Source organism: Lotus japonicus, chromosome 4 (assembly GCF_012489685.1).
Source record: "Lotus japonicus ecotype B-129 chromosome 4, LjGifu_v1.2".
Taxonomy (NCBI): Eukaryota; Viridiplantae; Streptophyta; class Magnoliopsida; order Fabales; family Fabaceae; genus Lotus; species Lotus japonicus.
The window spans coordinates 20,618,235-20,634,025 of NC_080044.1; the positions used below are offsets into that span (position 1 = coordinate 20,618,235).

The window sequence follows — 15,791 nt, forward strand, 5'->3', positions numbered from 1 at the left end:
CTAGTGGTAGCCATTTGTTTTTCACAACGGCCCGGATCACTGAACACTGTTAGGTGTGGTAATCAGAACTTGCGCTCTGATACCAATTGAAGGTATGAAAAACGGTAGAAATGGGGGTTTGAATAACGTTTTCAGAATAAAACTTCCACCTTAAGATTTTGGCAAATCTTTCGAGAACAAATAAAGTGCTTACGATAAGAGATAGAAAAGCACACAAGGATTTTATCCTGGTTCACTTGATTAATCACTCAAGCTAGTCCAGTCCACCCGTTAAGGTAATTTCTTCCTTCTTAGAATGAAGGCAATCCACTAATCTGATACTTGTTACAACTGCACTTGAAACATACAAGTGACTAACAATACACTGACTCAGCTCACACTAAGATTCACTCTCTTAGTCTTCTCTAGGATCCGATCAACCTTGATCTCCTAAAGGCAAACTAAACAACTGTTTAAGAAATATTGATTACAAAGAGATTGCTTCTAAAAAGCTTGTAGTAAACACAATGAATTCAAAGATGAAAGAATGCTTAGAAGGTTTGAATGTAGCTTGCGCGTATGAGATTCTTCCAACCGCATCTTTCAATCTTCAGCCTCTATATATACTCCAAGGATTAGGGTTTGAACATTGCATGGGAATGCTACCGTTGGAGGGCAGTTCTGGAATTTCCAGCTTCTGATGTGGCTGAGAATGTTAGGTTAGGTCATCAGGATAGTACATTTGCTTTTGTACTTTGGATAGTGACTTGACCTTTAACCTAGTAGACTTCTGATCAGATGAATGCTTCGTGTTGGAACTTGTGAAGCTTGTTGATCAGAGTCAGAGGGAAGCATGGATCCTCTAACCGTTGTACCTTCTGATTCTGAACTCAGAGGGGAAGTACTTGGACTTCAGAGTCTTCACTTTTCAGCTTCTGGATCTTCAGAGTCTTCTATACCATCAGAACATCTGAATCTTCAGAGTGTCTGGATTGTCTGAACGTCTGGATCTTCAGAACTTCAAGTGACTGAGTCCGTATCAGAGCTTGATTGACTTCAGATCTTCTGAAGCTTTTCTACTATTCAAATTGAACATAGAGATTGCGAAAGCGTTGCTTGGATCACTCTTTAAGCACAGTGCTTCTGATTTGTGTGAGATTGGATTAAGGTCAGAGCCTGTTAGAGCACACTCAGAAAAACACGTTAGAGTACCATAATTGTTCATACTAAAATGTTAACTTGTAATCATCAAAACATAGAGTTGTACTACTCGATCAAAACTTGATCTTACAACATTCACCTTGGATGATGTGTCATGTTTGTTGCACCTTCCGATCTATGGGTGTTTCTTCACACCTCCTGCATTGACGCGATCAGAGGTTGTTGATATGTTTGTGAGGCTATTGGGAGCAACGAAAGACGAGGTGCTAGTCGAGGTCATTGCCAACAGGGGGACCCAACTTGAGGTTCATTTGACTCATGGAGCGTTACGTGGCCGCCTTCGCAGGTTGGTCTCATTCGGTTAAACTTTTTAAATATGTTTTTTGAATTCATTTTTTAAATATTTACTTTAATTTTGTCCTTTTAATTTTTTCATCACTCAGTTGTACTTTAAATTTTGGGTCAGCGAAACACTGGGATTTCGCAACTACATGCTTTTTATTGCATCTTATTGGCATCACATTGTTTGCCTCGAAGAATGATACTTTTGTGACTGTCAGCCACCTCTCCATGTTTGAGCATCTTGATCAGGTTGGCCAGTATTCATGGGGAGCCATGACACTAACAACTCTTTATGAGAACCTCACACGAGCGTCGCGCATAGAGACGAGGCAGATCAGTGGGTACCTCAGCTTTCTAATGACATGGATATATGAGCACTTCCCTAGAACGATCATATCTTCAGCTGCTTTATGGTTGTGAAAATCACACATCACTTTCAACCCCCAACCTCCTTGCTTCTTTGTAGGTGTTCCTTTTAGTCTAAAAGGGGATTCTAATTTTCTAGTTCCAGCGGTTTTATACTTGAATGACGCCGGTTCTATGTACGACTTGTACACGCCATGCTTTTCACACCCCAATGTAATCTTTTGCGGCCTAAAGAAACTTCGATCAGACCTAAGGATTACAACAACAAATTCATTTTGCTTCCCCACATTTCTAGCCCATTCACAAAGACCTTCACAAGTTGGAAATATCTGTTGAACAAGGAAAATTATATTTACACACGTTACATAATCCAATAACCTACAACATTAAGTAAGAAATCTACCTCAGTAGTCGTAAACAGATGTGTGCAATTAACACTTATTGATTGACTTATTTCCCAACCAGTGAGCTGAACAGGCTCGAGGTCTTTGGCATCATATTCCTCATTCATTACCTCATATCATTTATTAACATATCAACATCATTATGTTAATTATATGTGAACTTTCCCTAAACATTGATAATCACTCATGCATATTCACGTTTATAAAGGTTTTTAACTCTCATAAAAGTATATTGGCGTTCAAGATTCAAGTTTCATGCATGCATATTCACGTTTCATTGATATTATAAATGGGTTTATATTTAGGAACAAGAAAAACACTCAAAAGTGGCCTTATAATAAGGAACAGAGGGAATATGTGGGGTGTCCAAGTGGTTTACATCTTTTTTTTTTTTTAAATTGGCCTGCATTCAAACTTAAATCAAATCCGGCGAAGACGCTATTACATCATTGATCACCAAGTGTTCCACAACATGAGGAACCTCATCCACCCAAATAGAGTTGGGGAAATCAGAAGCATTCCTAGCTAGAATGTCTGCAACTAAATTACCTGAACGTCTTACAAAAGCAAAATTAAAATAACTAAAAGCAGGAACTAAAGAACGACAATCTCTAACAATAGCATCCAAGTATGACAAGTCAGTTGTTCCTTTTTTCCACCACTAAAAGAACTGAAGACAATCCGTCTCAAAACAAACAGAACGAAACCCAAATTCCATGGCCAATTGCATTGCCCACCGGAGACTTGCCCACGGCCAAGTGGTTTACATCTTGTGGTGCTCTGTATAATATTCAGTAACACAGGCCATCAATTGCTTTCCTACTAACAAAAACAAGTTTTACAAAATTTGAGTAAAATTGTGATCGAAGAGAAAAATGGATGTGAAATTTATCAAATCCCTCAAATTATTAACGAAGCTAATTAAGTGCAAGTGGAAAGTTGAAACACATAATCAGGGTTGGGAATATACCACCGCAGCAAATACTCAACTTTTAATATAGAGATACCAATTGGCTTAAAATTGACCGTCCATGCTTGTATTCCCTTTAAGTGAGAAATTTAAAGCACCCAAAGTAAGATTCACACTCAAATTAAGTGTGGTTTAAATACATTTATTGACTTTGAATGATGAACTAACTTGCACTTTAATGCTAATGCTATTGTTCTCAATTTTATTATTGTAATCACACTACTTCAAAAAGATAAATGTTTAATTAAAGGCATCTATACTTTTATAATACTTCATATGTTCCTTAAAATAAGAACCAAGCAACTGATTCACACCCTTTAAGAAATTTAGCTAATCAAGATAATTGCATTAAATTTGTTTTCAATTTATATCAACTTTCCAAAGTTACCCTTCATCCATTATTCTTAATTTTTATGCATCATTAATGCTATAGCAAGTGAAAAGAGAGAGAAACGGAGGGAGTACAACATTCTTGCCCAAAAATAATTAATTCTCCACAAGCTCTAAGTTGATTCTTATAAAAAGGACCAAAGACATTTTTTACTTGATTCTTATAAATAAAAACGGAGGGAGTATTTTATTTTTCCTCACATACATTTTCCTTATTCGGTTTTTCGAGTCTATATATCTTCAAATGTGAGAAAAATAAATAGTCATTCTATCCCCTATAGACCTATGCTTTCTAGTATTCTGTAGCACCCACTACTAACATGTTCTTTGACTAATTATTTTTGCCTTTTATAGACGATTGTTATAGACGGCTCAAAATTCAAACAAATTTAGATTTAGAGAAAAATAGAAATGGAAATTAAACAGGCCAATGGATCAAATCCAAAGGACAAATCAACAAAAGTACGAGCTTATTTTTTTGTTTAGGTCTCATACATATAATAGATAGCAATCCCACCCTGTTTTTTTTTAATCATTGATGAGTCTGGCCATTCATGATATTTTAAAATTGACGATTTGGAACTTTTTAAAAGTTTACAATGAGTGATTCTATTTTTTTATTTATTTTTACTATATTTATTTTTATCGAAAGTGATTTTGTTTTCAAAGGCCCATATTAGCTTCACTTTTTTAAGTGTATAATACCATAGTGTAATTTTTTTAAGATAATCAATTTTACATATTTAAAAGTGAACTGAAGTCTTATGTCAAGCCATGAATGAAAGATAGAGAAAAATACATTTTGTTTGTATATCTAAAATTGCAATCATAAAATATCTTAATATTAAATTAACGATGGTCATTCATAAAAATAAAAGTAAGGAGAAATTAATTCTATTTGTATCACGATTTAACTCATCATAATTTTCTGCCATGTATTTAAATTTGTACAAATTGTTCTTGCGAATAGAAAAACTCATTGGTCAGCCTTCTACCACTTAATAGGCTGACCGTGGGATAAGAAATTAGTCTCACAACTTTCGGCTGTGAAAATACCTTAGTCAAGACCAAATAAATTTGTACAAATTGATTTGAGTGTGTTAGGAGTGTCTTACTATTTTTCTAAAGACAACAAAGACACCGCCCTTATCTTTTATCTCTCCCTATGAGCATACCCTCTTCCATAAGATGCCAACTCCCCACCTTGTACTACAAATATAGAAGTAAATCCTCATTTTACTCCCGAAATTGCCACTCTTCTTTAGGATAGTCCTATTGCAAAATATCAATGAGAATTGGTATTTTGAGTGTGAGTGAAGCATCCCCTTCCTACTAACCTTTTTCACTCACTCTCATGTCTTTTTAAGTCAAGTCCTCTCAACCTCACTCTTATCCTAAAACGCACAACACAACACAACACAACCCCCAAACTCAACTATAAGTACCCACCAAAGTTATTCACCTTTCCAAAACGTACCACTCTCAAGTTTTAATTTCTTCTCTATCTAACAACAACACCAAATTAACACCACTTTAATTCCATGACTCGCACGCTTAGAATCCTCCAAGCCTCAAACGACGCCGTTTCGGCACCGCCGCCGGATACCGCCGCAAACAAGGAGTCAGACTTCGTTGTCATCATGGCAGCACTCCTCTGCGCCCTCATATGCGTCGTCGGCCTCACCGCCATCGCACGCTGCGCCTGGCTCCGCCGTGGACCCGTCGCCGCCGGCGACGGAACCCCGCCGCGGCGGGCATCCGCCGACAAGGGCCTCAAGAAAAAGGTGCTGGAAGCGTTACCGAAGTTCACCTACGTCGACGGAGGCGGCACCGGAAAGTGGGTGGCCTCGTCGGAGTGCGCCATTTGTCTGTCGGAGTTTGCCGCCGGCGAAGAGGTCCGGTCGCTGCCCCAGTGCGGCCATGGCTTCCACGTCCCCTGCATCGACACGTGGCTCGGGTCCCACTCCTCGTGTCCCTCCTGCCGCGCTCCCTTCCGCGTCGCCCGGTGCCAGAAATGCGGCCAGTATCCGGTGGTGTCCGCCGGAGCTGCTGCCACCTCCACCGTTGGCGGCGAAACGGAGGCCAAGTCCGTAGGTGGCGGCAATGTCCTTGCAGCTGCTGCTAATGCTATCACTGATTGTGATGGTAGCGACGACAGCCATAGCCACGGTGATGATAGTGGTTTCTTGCCTTGAGTGGTGTTCTTGTCATTTTATATGTATTTGAAATATGTATAAAAAATCTTTTTTTTCTTTATTTTAAAATTTTATTTTATCACCTGAAGTTTATCTGAAGAGAATGAAATTTGGGCAATTTTCCACTTGTTGATAATACCTTCCTTAGTCCTTCATTATAGCACCTCTCAAGCATTACCCTTTCAATAAGTTTTTATTCACACTCTAGCAACACTTCCAAGTTCCACCAAAAAAGAGAAGAAATGGGAGAGAAATAGAATATATGATAAGGGATGCGATAGAGAAAAAAGAAAGAGATCAATAAGAATAGAAATTGATTGAAAATGAGATGAGTAAAAGATACATCAAAACTCATTAGTCATTTACCATCCTAGTTTTTTTGGTTAAAAGATACATTTACACTCAGTTTCACCATACACAAGTAGGAATAGAAGAAAGAAGTCAGCCACAACAATAATTCATTTATACTCTTATTTTATTTCTAACTTATTTTTTACTCATTGACGTTATTTTTCAATCACATATATACTTTATTTATTTATTTCTTTTTCTTTTTCTCTCTCTCATTTCTCTACTTCATTTAAATTAAGAGAGTGAATAAAACATAATTTGTCATAAAAAGAGAAATATAGACTTAAAATCAGTGAAAGTATTTTCCTCTTTTAAAAAAAAACAAAATCAGTGAAAATAAAATGGAAAATAAAAAGTATTTTTTTAAGGAAGGAGATAGAGTAGACCTGAATGGCTGAATGCCCGAATGTATAAAAAATATCACATGATGGGCTAGGACTAGTGAATTTCAAATTTCAACAACTCTTTGAATCGGAAGTATAATGGTGTATTTGTTGTATTTTTGTTCTTCATAAAGATAATTACACTTGGACAAGTATACTTTATGGGGTTCGGCTAACATGGAGCCCGATTTTCGGGCTCCAATTTTGGAGCCCTGTGTTTGACCGGTGATCACAGGTTGCTTATTTTTTTTTTTTTCCTAATTGTCATTATGTTTTAATTAAAAAGTGTTTTGAAATAAATAATTTGACCCTACTATAATCGAATATTAGGTTTTGTTGAGGTAATGGGTATCCAATTTCAACTGTAATTGGGTCCGGGATCGAGCATCGTGGATCTGCCCCATCTCGTTGGCCGCCGTTGAAGCTTAACCGCAACGGCCGCTGCTGAAGGTTGACCGCGACGGTGAAGTTGTCTGTGATGGAGGAATTTCCGGCAACGGGCATCGTGGATCTACCTACTCCATGCTCACCTCGTGAATTGCGGTACTGTACAAACTTTGAATCTCCCGGCAATGATGTTCTATATGTTGTATCCATGATGTTCTATATGTTCTATGTGTTATCTCAGTCGAGTACAGGCTCAGATCTTCTGAGATGACAATCAAACGAATATTAGAAGTTTTTTTGGTAGGATTTTTGATGTGTTAAGGTAGGTTGGGCTGGAAGAGGCCCCGGACCCGTATTTTTGTTAATTTGAGGCCCAATTTATTCGGCTGTAGATATTAAATTCATTTGGGCTTGCAGACAAATTTTGTATCCACTATCATCTCCATTCCATTGCATGGAAAAGTAGATTCAGATGTTGACACATGTCCCCACTAACCCCAGTAACCGTCACATATGACCAGACCCCAACTAGTGTTTTCTATTATTGTTTTCGATGGTCATGGTCAAGAGCCTAGTGGGACCCTAGTGGACCATCCCAAAACTGCCAGTTAATATGTTTCCAGTAGCAGATGTGAAAAAGAAAATGTGTTCCCTTGACTGAGCACATTTTACGAAACGTAGCCTTGCATGCATATATATGGAACTTACACCATTAGTTGAACTTACAAGCATTTTCTTTCACAGTGTAATGGCTGATGTTATTGAGATCTCTAGCGATTCATCGGAGGAGGAGTATGAAGAGTTCCTGCCGGAATGGGATGTTGTGCTAACTAAGCACCAGGCATCAGGGGGACAAACACTGGTTTGGGCTTATTCTTTTTTATCCTAACCCTTTACATTCATGTATATTTGTTTGCCTTGTTTATTTTGACATATAGTACCTTGTATGATTTTGATTTCAGGGTATCCCGGCACGTATTGTGAAACGCTTCCTGAGCCACAAGCCAAAAACACTTCAGATCTGGGTTGACACCGATGGCGAGCTTGTTAAGGAACCCATAAGAACTTTTGAATTGAAGTGGTGGGACAATAGACCCAGGGAAGGCTCTTTTGCGGGTGGCTGGTATGAATTCTGCCACGACAAGAAACTATGCTGTGGTGATCGTGTGACTTTCATGTTGGATGGTGATAATGGTAATTGCACTAGTGCAACCATACTCATAACAAGGAAAAGAAAGAGGGGAGGGAGGGAGGGAGGCCCTAGCCAGTAAAACACTGTGTGCTATGTTCTTTACTTGTTTTGGTTGATCTTGTTCAAGTGTTTATTGTACACAAATGAAGTGTTTTAAAGAAATGTTATTTTCGTCGGTGTGCTTATCCTTGTTTTTCTAATTACTCAGCTCATTGCACACACATCATAACAAATTTGTGAAAAAGGACCAATGAAAGAGTTGAACAAAGTTAAAGCACAAGGTAAATAGAAATTATGCATAGAGTATTTTGCTAATACACTTAAATAGTAAGTAATTACAGACATAGTTAAAGCACACATTTAACAGAGTATTTGATGATATTAGACAAAGTTAAATCCTCACATGAGGGTTCCAAAAAAATAAGCAGAGTACATTTTAGTTCCCATTGCCATCCATGAAACGAACGAGTTGAACGTGCAATTCTTGTGGGTTTCCAGCATTCCAGAAGGAGATTGTATCATCGTCCTTCATGTTCAGGGCTTTGCACAAGGTGTACCATCCTGGTCCAACATATACTTCCTTTCCCCCACCCCGCTTATAAACCTTAAGCTTAGCACCACGTACATCAGGCATTCCGTTGCAAAGCAAATCAATGGTGCTTTGTCCAGGTAGGAGATAGTCACGGACAATTTCAGCAGGTATATGCTTAAAAAAAGAGAAAAAGAAAAAAACTGATTTAGAATAAATTCAAGGGTCCTAAAATAAACGAGCAATAACTAGAGCCCCAATAACTATTTCAGCAAACAAATGAAATGCTAGGAACAATAAAATTTAGATACACTCACCAAAGGGTTTTTACCCCTAGCAAATTCTGTGGTCACATCTCTATCCCACAATAGAATTTGTTGTGGTTGTGGTTGTGGGTTCTCCACAGGTTGTTCGATTATGGGATTTGCAACAGGCAGCACTTGTTCTGGAACAGCAACATCAGCATCTGGTTGGGGGACAGGGTCTGGGTACTTAATTTCTTCCAACTTCTCATTCACTATTGTTATGTCAAACATACACGCTCCTCTGTACTCCATTCTTAACCATTTGAGACCCCTAAGACCATAAAGATCGACTAGTTTGCCTGTCTCCTCTAAATAACCTATAGTCACTAAATTCTGCTGCATCTCTCTTACCATCAACCTAGAGACATTACCTTTAGGGTCTTTTAATTGAACTTCTCTGTTGAAGATCTCTTCCTTATGTAGTTCATAAAAAGTCTTGTTCAAATAAACATAATTCTAATCATAAAACAGATAAGTTAAGTGTCAGTTATGGCTAGTAATCTATTAAGAATATTTTGTCAAAATCATCAACAAAATAGGTTACTGAATGGCTAAAATTGCAAGTAATTGCTAAAGAAAAAAAAACACAACTAGTGTCATGTAAGTTAGAGAGTAAAACTTACACGGTCAGAACGGATTCTGACAGCGAAAGTAAGCATGTTGGATTCAGTCCCAAAAGAGTCCATTTTGTCACTGCATGAAGACAAAGACACAAAAAAGGTTCTCAATAGGGTAACCCATAACATGTCAAGAAGGTGACAGTGTATGTAGAAAACGATAGTTACTCAAATAAAAACAAATTTTCAACAATGTGAATCTGGGGCTTTTGAGGATAAGTTAAAAAAAAACATTCATGGGTCCCAACAATTTTTTTTGTCAAATATGGTAAACAAAGAAGAGCATATATTCATTGTGCATGATAAAAATCGTTTTAACACCATATAGTTACCATTTTTCCAGTAATAGGTAAGCAAGATCTAACGAAAATTTACCTTATGTTTTCTGGGTTGATTGGATCGACAAGAGGTAGACAACGTTTGGTTTTTGATTTTTACTTCTTGTGGGATGAGATAACTTCGAACTTTATGAGGGAGAGATTGAGTGAATGGTAAGAGAAAAAAATGGTGGTTGAGTAGATATGATGATGACGGTTCGCAGTTTAAAAAATTAATTGCAGGAAGAAGGCTTATCACCTTTCCACGCGTCTTATCACAAAGAACCACCGTTTTGGGAAAATCTTAAGTGAAAAAAACACAACTAGTGTCATGTAATTTATTAATATTACTTACTTAAATTTCCACGTTAAAGATTTAGCAAAAAATGTGTACAAAATTTGTACTTAAATTTCAATTTAAATTACAATATATTTTAGTGGGTTTTAACTTTAAAATAAATTTCCACAAGGGTTTTTAAACAAAAAAGTTTTAGTATAGCCCAATCCTTTTGGTGGGTTTTTGTTAACTTCATTTTTTTTATTATGGTTTTTCCCATTGTTTATTAAGATTTATTTGTGCTCAAAAATAGTAATAAAAAAAACAGTTTGAAGAAAGGAAAGAGTGGAGATAAAAAAACACAAAAAAACAAAAATTGGAAAATAACATAATTTCATTGATGACAAAGGGGAACACGGAAGGGGAAGGGGAAGAGGAAGGGGATGGGGGAAGGGGATGGGGGATTACATTTTCATATTAAAAAAAGGGGGGGCATGGAAGCCTACTCCCATAAGCCCCCCTGAACAAAACGCCCCTGGTGGCCATTGTTGTGCCAGGGGTAGGAGATTTCGCCTTCACCATCCACCGTGATCCTCATCATGAAAATGCCAGAGGCTAGCATCTGGAAGTGCAATCGAACCGGGCCGTTTGGATGGTAGAGGCGGATCACCTCTTTACTGAAGTCTTTCCAGAAGTAAGCATGTTTGCCCCAGCGGCGAAGACGGCAGGAAAAGGAGCTGCCCACAGGGTCGATGATGGTGACTTCATCGTCGATCTCATCTGCCCAGTCATTCCAGAAGTTTTTTGGGATGAAGAAAGAACGTTGCTGCAGAAAACAAAAACAGAAACAAAGACGTAAGTAAACAAACTTGAAAAAATCAAACAGAAAGCAACAAGGGTAAAGATCTAGTGTAGTGTAGTGTTGCAAAGTTACAACTTCCCGATCCCACTGGATCGTGAAAGCTCTCCAGTTGAATCCCCAGACGGAAGGTTCCATGAATCTGGTAGTGGAGTGTTCTGGGAAAGTTGAAGACGAGAAAGGAGAAGATCTAGTGTAGTGTTTAGGGTTTGTGAGTTTTCCTTATTTGCCTCGTGGAAGTGTTTATATAGTTGTGGAAAGGTGGTGAGTGCGGTTGTGAAGGTTTAATAAAACGTGTTCATTGATTACCCCACAACTTCGTGTTCCGCAATGGTTCATTTTCCCAGAGTGATTTGAATCATTTTGCCCTTTGGATCCAACCTTTCATTTAATCCTACGGTTTGGACGCGGCCAGGCTTTGACGTTGATTTAATCTATTTAAATGGCATCATTTGAAATCTTAATCAATGGTGGAGAATGCACGGTTGCACTAATTCGAAGTACAACTGAGCGTAGATAACCAGTATTCTAACTTTGATTGATGAGATGGAGTAATTTTTTTTCGGAAAAATCTCCTAATAATGACCTCTGAAACAAAATTTAATGTGAATAATATATGTGGGTTTTTATTTAAAAAATCACACATATTTTAATTTAGTTAAATAATGATTGTTTATTAGCTAATTATACAATTACGTAATGAAGTGACACATTAGTTAGGATTTTAGGTAAAAGTTTTGTGTTTATGAAAGATTAAGGCCAATTAACAAAGGTTGTGTGTTAATAGGATTATGATAATTAAGGCCCATTAGCAAATGTTGTGTGTTAATAGGATTATGATAATTAGGGTTTGTAGCACTAGAGGTGTGATTAGGAGTTGTTGACCAGGATGATGACCTTATGAGAGTGATTAGGGTTTGTTGACTAGGATAGTGCATGTGTGATTATGGGTTGCTGACTAGGCATTGTAGCACTAGAGGTGTGATTAGGAGTTGTTGACCAGGATGATGACCTTATGAGAGTGATTAGGGTTTGTTGACTAGGATAGTGCATGTGTGACTAGGGTTGCTGACTAGGGTTTGTAGCACTAGAGGTATGATTAGGAGTTGTTGACCAGGATGATGACCTTATGAGAGAGATTAGGGTTTGTTGACTAGGATAGTGCATGTGTGCTTATGGGTTGCTGACTAGGCATTGTAGCACTAGAGGTGTGATTAGGAGTTGTTGACCAGGATGATGACCTTATGAGAGTGATTAGGGTTTGTTGACTAGGATAGTGCATGTGTGATTAGGGTTGCTGACTAGGGTTTGTAGCACTAGAGGTGTGATTAGGAGTTGTTGACCAGGATGATGACCTTATGAGAGTGATTAGGGTTTGTTGACTATGATAGTGCATGTGTGCTTATAGGTTGCTGACTAGGCATTGTAGCACTAGAGGTGTGATTAGGAGTTGTTGACCAGGATGATGACCTTATGAGAGTGATTAGGGTTTGTTGACTAGGATAGTGCATGTGTGATTAAGGTTGCTGACTAGGGTTTGTAGCACTAGAGGTGTGATTAGGAGTTGTTGACCAGGATGATGACCTTATGAGAGTGATTAGGGTTTGTTGACTAGGATAGTGCATGTGTGCTTATGGGTTGCTGACTAGGCATTGTAGCACTAGAGGTGTGATTAGGAGTTGTTGACCAGGATGATGACCTTATGAGAGTGATTAGGGTTTGTTGACTAGGATAGTGCATGTGTGATTAGGGTTGCTGACTAGGATATGTAGCACTAGAGGTGTGATTAGGAAGTGTTGACCAGGATGATGACCTTATGAGAGTGATTAGGGTTTGTTGACTAGGATAGTGCATGTGTGCTTATAGGTTGCTGACTAGGCATTGTAGCACTAGAGGTGTGATTAGGAGTTGTTGACCAGGATGATGACCTTATGAGAGTGATTAGGGTTTGTTGACTAGGATAGTGCATGTGTGATTAAGGTTGCTGACTAGGGTTTGTAGCACTAGAGGTGTGATTAGGAGTTGTTGACCAGGATGATGACCTTATGAGAGTGATTAGGGTTTGTTGACTAGGATAGTGCATGTGTGCTTAGGGTTGTTGACTAGGCATTGTAGCACTAGAGGTGTGATTAGGAGTTGTTGACCAGGATGATGACCTTATGAGAGTGATTAGGGTTTGTTGACTAGGATAGTGCATGTGTGCTTATGGGTTGCTGACTAGGCATTGTAGCACTAGAGGTGTGATTAGGAGTTGTTGACCAGGATGATGACCTTATGAGAGTGATTAGGGTTTGTTGACTAGGATAGTGCATGTGTGATTAGGGTTGCTGACTAGGTTTTGTAGCACTAGAGGTGTGATTAGGAGTTGTTGACCAGGATGATGACCTTATGAGAGTGATTAGGGTTTGTTGACTAGGATAGTGCATGTGTGCTTATGGGTTGCTGACTAGGCATTGTAGCACTAGAGGTGTGATTAGGAGTTGTTGACCAGGATGATGACCTTATGAGAGTGATTAGGGTTTGTTGACTAGGATAGTGCATGTGTGATTAGGGTTGCTGACTAGGGTTTGTAGCACTAGAGGTGTGATTAGGAGTTGTTGACCAGGATGATGACCTTATGAGAGTGATTAGGGTTTGTTGACTAGGATAGTGCATGTGTGCTTATGGGTTGCTGACTAGGCATTGTAGCACTAGAGGTGTGATTAGGAGTTGTTGACTAGGATGATGACCTTATGAGAGTGATTAGGGTTTGTTGACTAGGATAGTGCATGTGTGCTTATGGGTTGCTGACTAGGCATTGTAGCACTAGAGGTGTGATTAGTAGTTGTTGACCAGGATGATGACCTTATGAGAGTGATTAGGGTTTGTTGACTAGGATAGTGCATGTGTGATTATGGGTTGCTGACAAAATGTCTCATAATTGATATTTTGAAAATAAAAAATTATTTTTTTCAAAATATCAATTATTAGAAATTCATCAATAGGATAAGTTTAGTGTGATTACGGTTGATTAGGATTTTATGATTAGGATAATTTAGGTTTGAGTAGCACTTGTTATGTAAGATTATTATAATTAAGGGTGTTTCACATTGTAGTTGATTAGGTTAATTAATGTGTGATTAGATCTATTTGACTAAGATTATGATGTATAGTGTTCATTAGGACTTGTTGATTAAGATCATGACCCTAATTAATTTAGAACGTCCTAATTTATTCAGATAATATAGTTATTGCTAATGGAAACCGCCTTTCCTCTCTCTCGCTGAAAATGTCAAATCAATTCAAATCAAAGTAGATGGAGCCAGCTTGAAATCGTAGGTGACGTAGGCCTGCGATAGGTTCAGCTGCGTCAGACGTAGCAGCGCCAGCGACAGAGTTGCTTGATTGATCTTTACGGAACCTTATGACAATCAATCACGGTACAAAGTCAGTCATTGCAGCACCACTAAAATGTGAAAGAAATTGAAATCAGCCAATCAGGTCAAGGTTTATATGAGACAAAAAGTAATAAGTGGAGACCTCACATGTGGATGGAGGGTTTTATCAATTGGATTGTGGTTACTGAATTACATAAATGACCCCTCATTAACTTATGGTGTATATGAACTAGGGTAACCCTATGAACTAAAACTTAATTATTGGACCAATATAAGCCATATTAAGAAGCACATAAAAAGCAACCTTATGTTTATTAAATTTTGTTCCTTACAAAATTTGTTTTCAAAAATTTAAATCAATTATATTTTGGAATCTCCCTCATTTGTCGAACAAGGACAATAGGGTCATTATACGTGTGGAGTGGAATGTAGTAATGAGGAAATGAGGACCAAATACAGAGATGTGATGTTACTTCTATGAAAACTGCAATTAAAGCAAACTTTGTTTATCCTGTAGGTTGTGTCACATTTAAACAATCACAACGGCTAGTAAAGACACATTGCCTATATATATGGACCTTTACTTTTATCCATTTATTTAATCACATTCACCTAGACAAACAAGTTCTTCCCTTGCAAATTAGCTTCTGTTGTGTGGTATGGAGGCTCCAATGATCCACCAGCGTCAAAGATCCAAAAGATATGTGGTTTTCAAGGGTAGGGAGCCAGGGATATACTCTTCATGGGGTGAGTGTAACAATCAGGTTTCTGGATTCTCAGGCAATTTGTACAAGGCATATAACAGTGAGGAAGAAGCTTTGTCAGCATGGAACCTGTACTGGGCCAAAGCAATGTCAACGAAATATGAAATGGCTCATGTGGACATGTCAATTGCTGGAGATGTGCAAACTAAATCACTTCCTGGAGATGAGTGCATGCCACAACTTATGGACATTCAAGAACCAATCAAGAGTTCTCATCCACATGAAGCCCCAACTGTCAACGAAGAAATTGTTGAAGGCAAATTAACAACTGGTGGTGCCATTCTTTTTGGAATATTCGTGGGTGTAATCCTATTGAAGATATGACAGCTCATATTTTAAAGTGTTGTTGCATGATCCACCTAATTGTTGTTAGGACCTTGTTGTTAATTATGCTAATTTGGGTATATATACCACATCAATGTTTGAGCCTAATACTATAATTTCATTTGCATTTCAATTTAGGGTTCATTTAGTGTACACAAGAAAATCCTTGTGTAAGGTTGAACCACCCTAGATTTACCTGTTGTTGTAGGTTGCTTCTGGGTTAAATTTTTTTAACTAATTATTTAATCTGGTTTAACCCACCACCACTGTTAAAAAAAAACCACCACCACTGTTAAAAAAAA

General features: G+C 38.1%; 3 protein-coding genes across 3 annotated transcripts; all 3 read left to right on the forward strand.

Moving 5' to 3' along the window:
• Positions 1-4,857: 4,857 nt before the first annotated feature.
• LOC130715671 (RING-H2 finger protein ATL8-like) lies at positions 4,858-5,943 on the forward strand. The gene has a single exon (XM_057565788.1). It carries the CDS (start codon positions 5,154-5,156, stop codon positions 5,805-5,807), a length of 654 nt encoding a protein of 217 aa, XP_057421771.1. The 5' UTR covers positions 4,858-5,153; the 3' UTR covers positions 5,808-5,943.
• A 128-nt stretch (positions 5,944-6,071) lies between these two features.
• LOC130715672 (uncharacterized) lies at positions 6,072-8,204 on the forward strand. Its single transcript, XM_057565789.1, has 4 exons — positions 6,072-6,776; positions 6,872-7,084; positions 7,673-7,790; positions 7,891-8,204. Exons 2-4 carry the CDS (start codon positions 7,020-7,022, stop codon positions 8,197-8,199), a joined length of 492 nt encoding a protein of 163 aa, XP_057421772.1. The 5' UTR covers positions 6,072-6,776; positions 6,872-7,019; the 3' UTR covers positions 8,200-8,204.
• A 6,856-nt stretch (positions 8,205-15,060) lies between these two features.
• LOC130712454 (uncharacterized) lies at positions 15,061-15,489 on the forward strand. The gene has a single exon (XM_057562287.1). The coding sequence runs from the start codon at positions 15,061-15,063 to the stop codon at positions 15,487-15,489; it is 429 nt and encodes a 142-aa protein (XP_057418270.1).
• Positions 15,490-15,791: the final 302 nt, after the last annotated feature.

Coding starts and splice junctions, on each gene's coding strand:
- LOC130712454 (XM_057562287.1), top strand. CDS start 15,061: ATGGAGGCTCCAATGATCCACCAGCGTCAAAGATCCAAAAGATATGTG.
- LOC130715672 (XM_057565789.1), top strand. CDS start 7,020: ATGGAGGAATTTCCGGCAACGGGCATCGTGGATCTACCTACTCCATGC. Junction 7,085..7,672: donor TGCTCACCTCGTGAATTGCG/GTACTGTACAAA, acceptor TTTCTTTCACAG/TGTAATGGCTGATGTTATTG. Junction 7,791..7,890: donor CATCAGGGGGACAAACACTG/GTTTGGGCTTAT, acceptor TTTTGATTTCAG/GGTATCCCGGCACGTATTGT.
- LOC130715671 (XM_057565788.1), top strand. CDS start 5,154: ATGACTCGCACGCTTAGAATCCTCCAAGCCTCAAACGACGCCGTTTCG.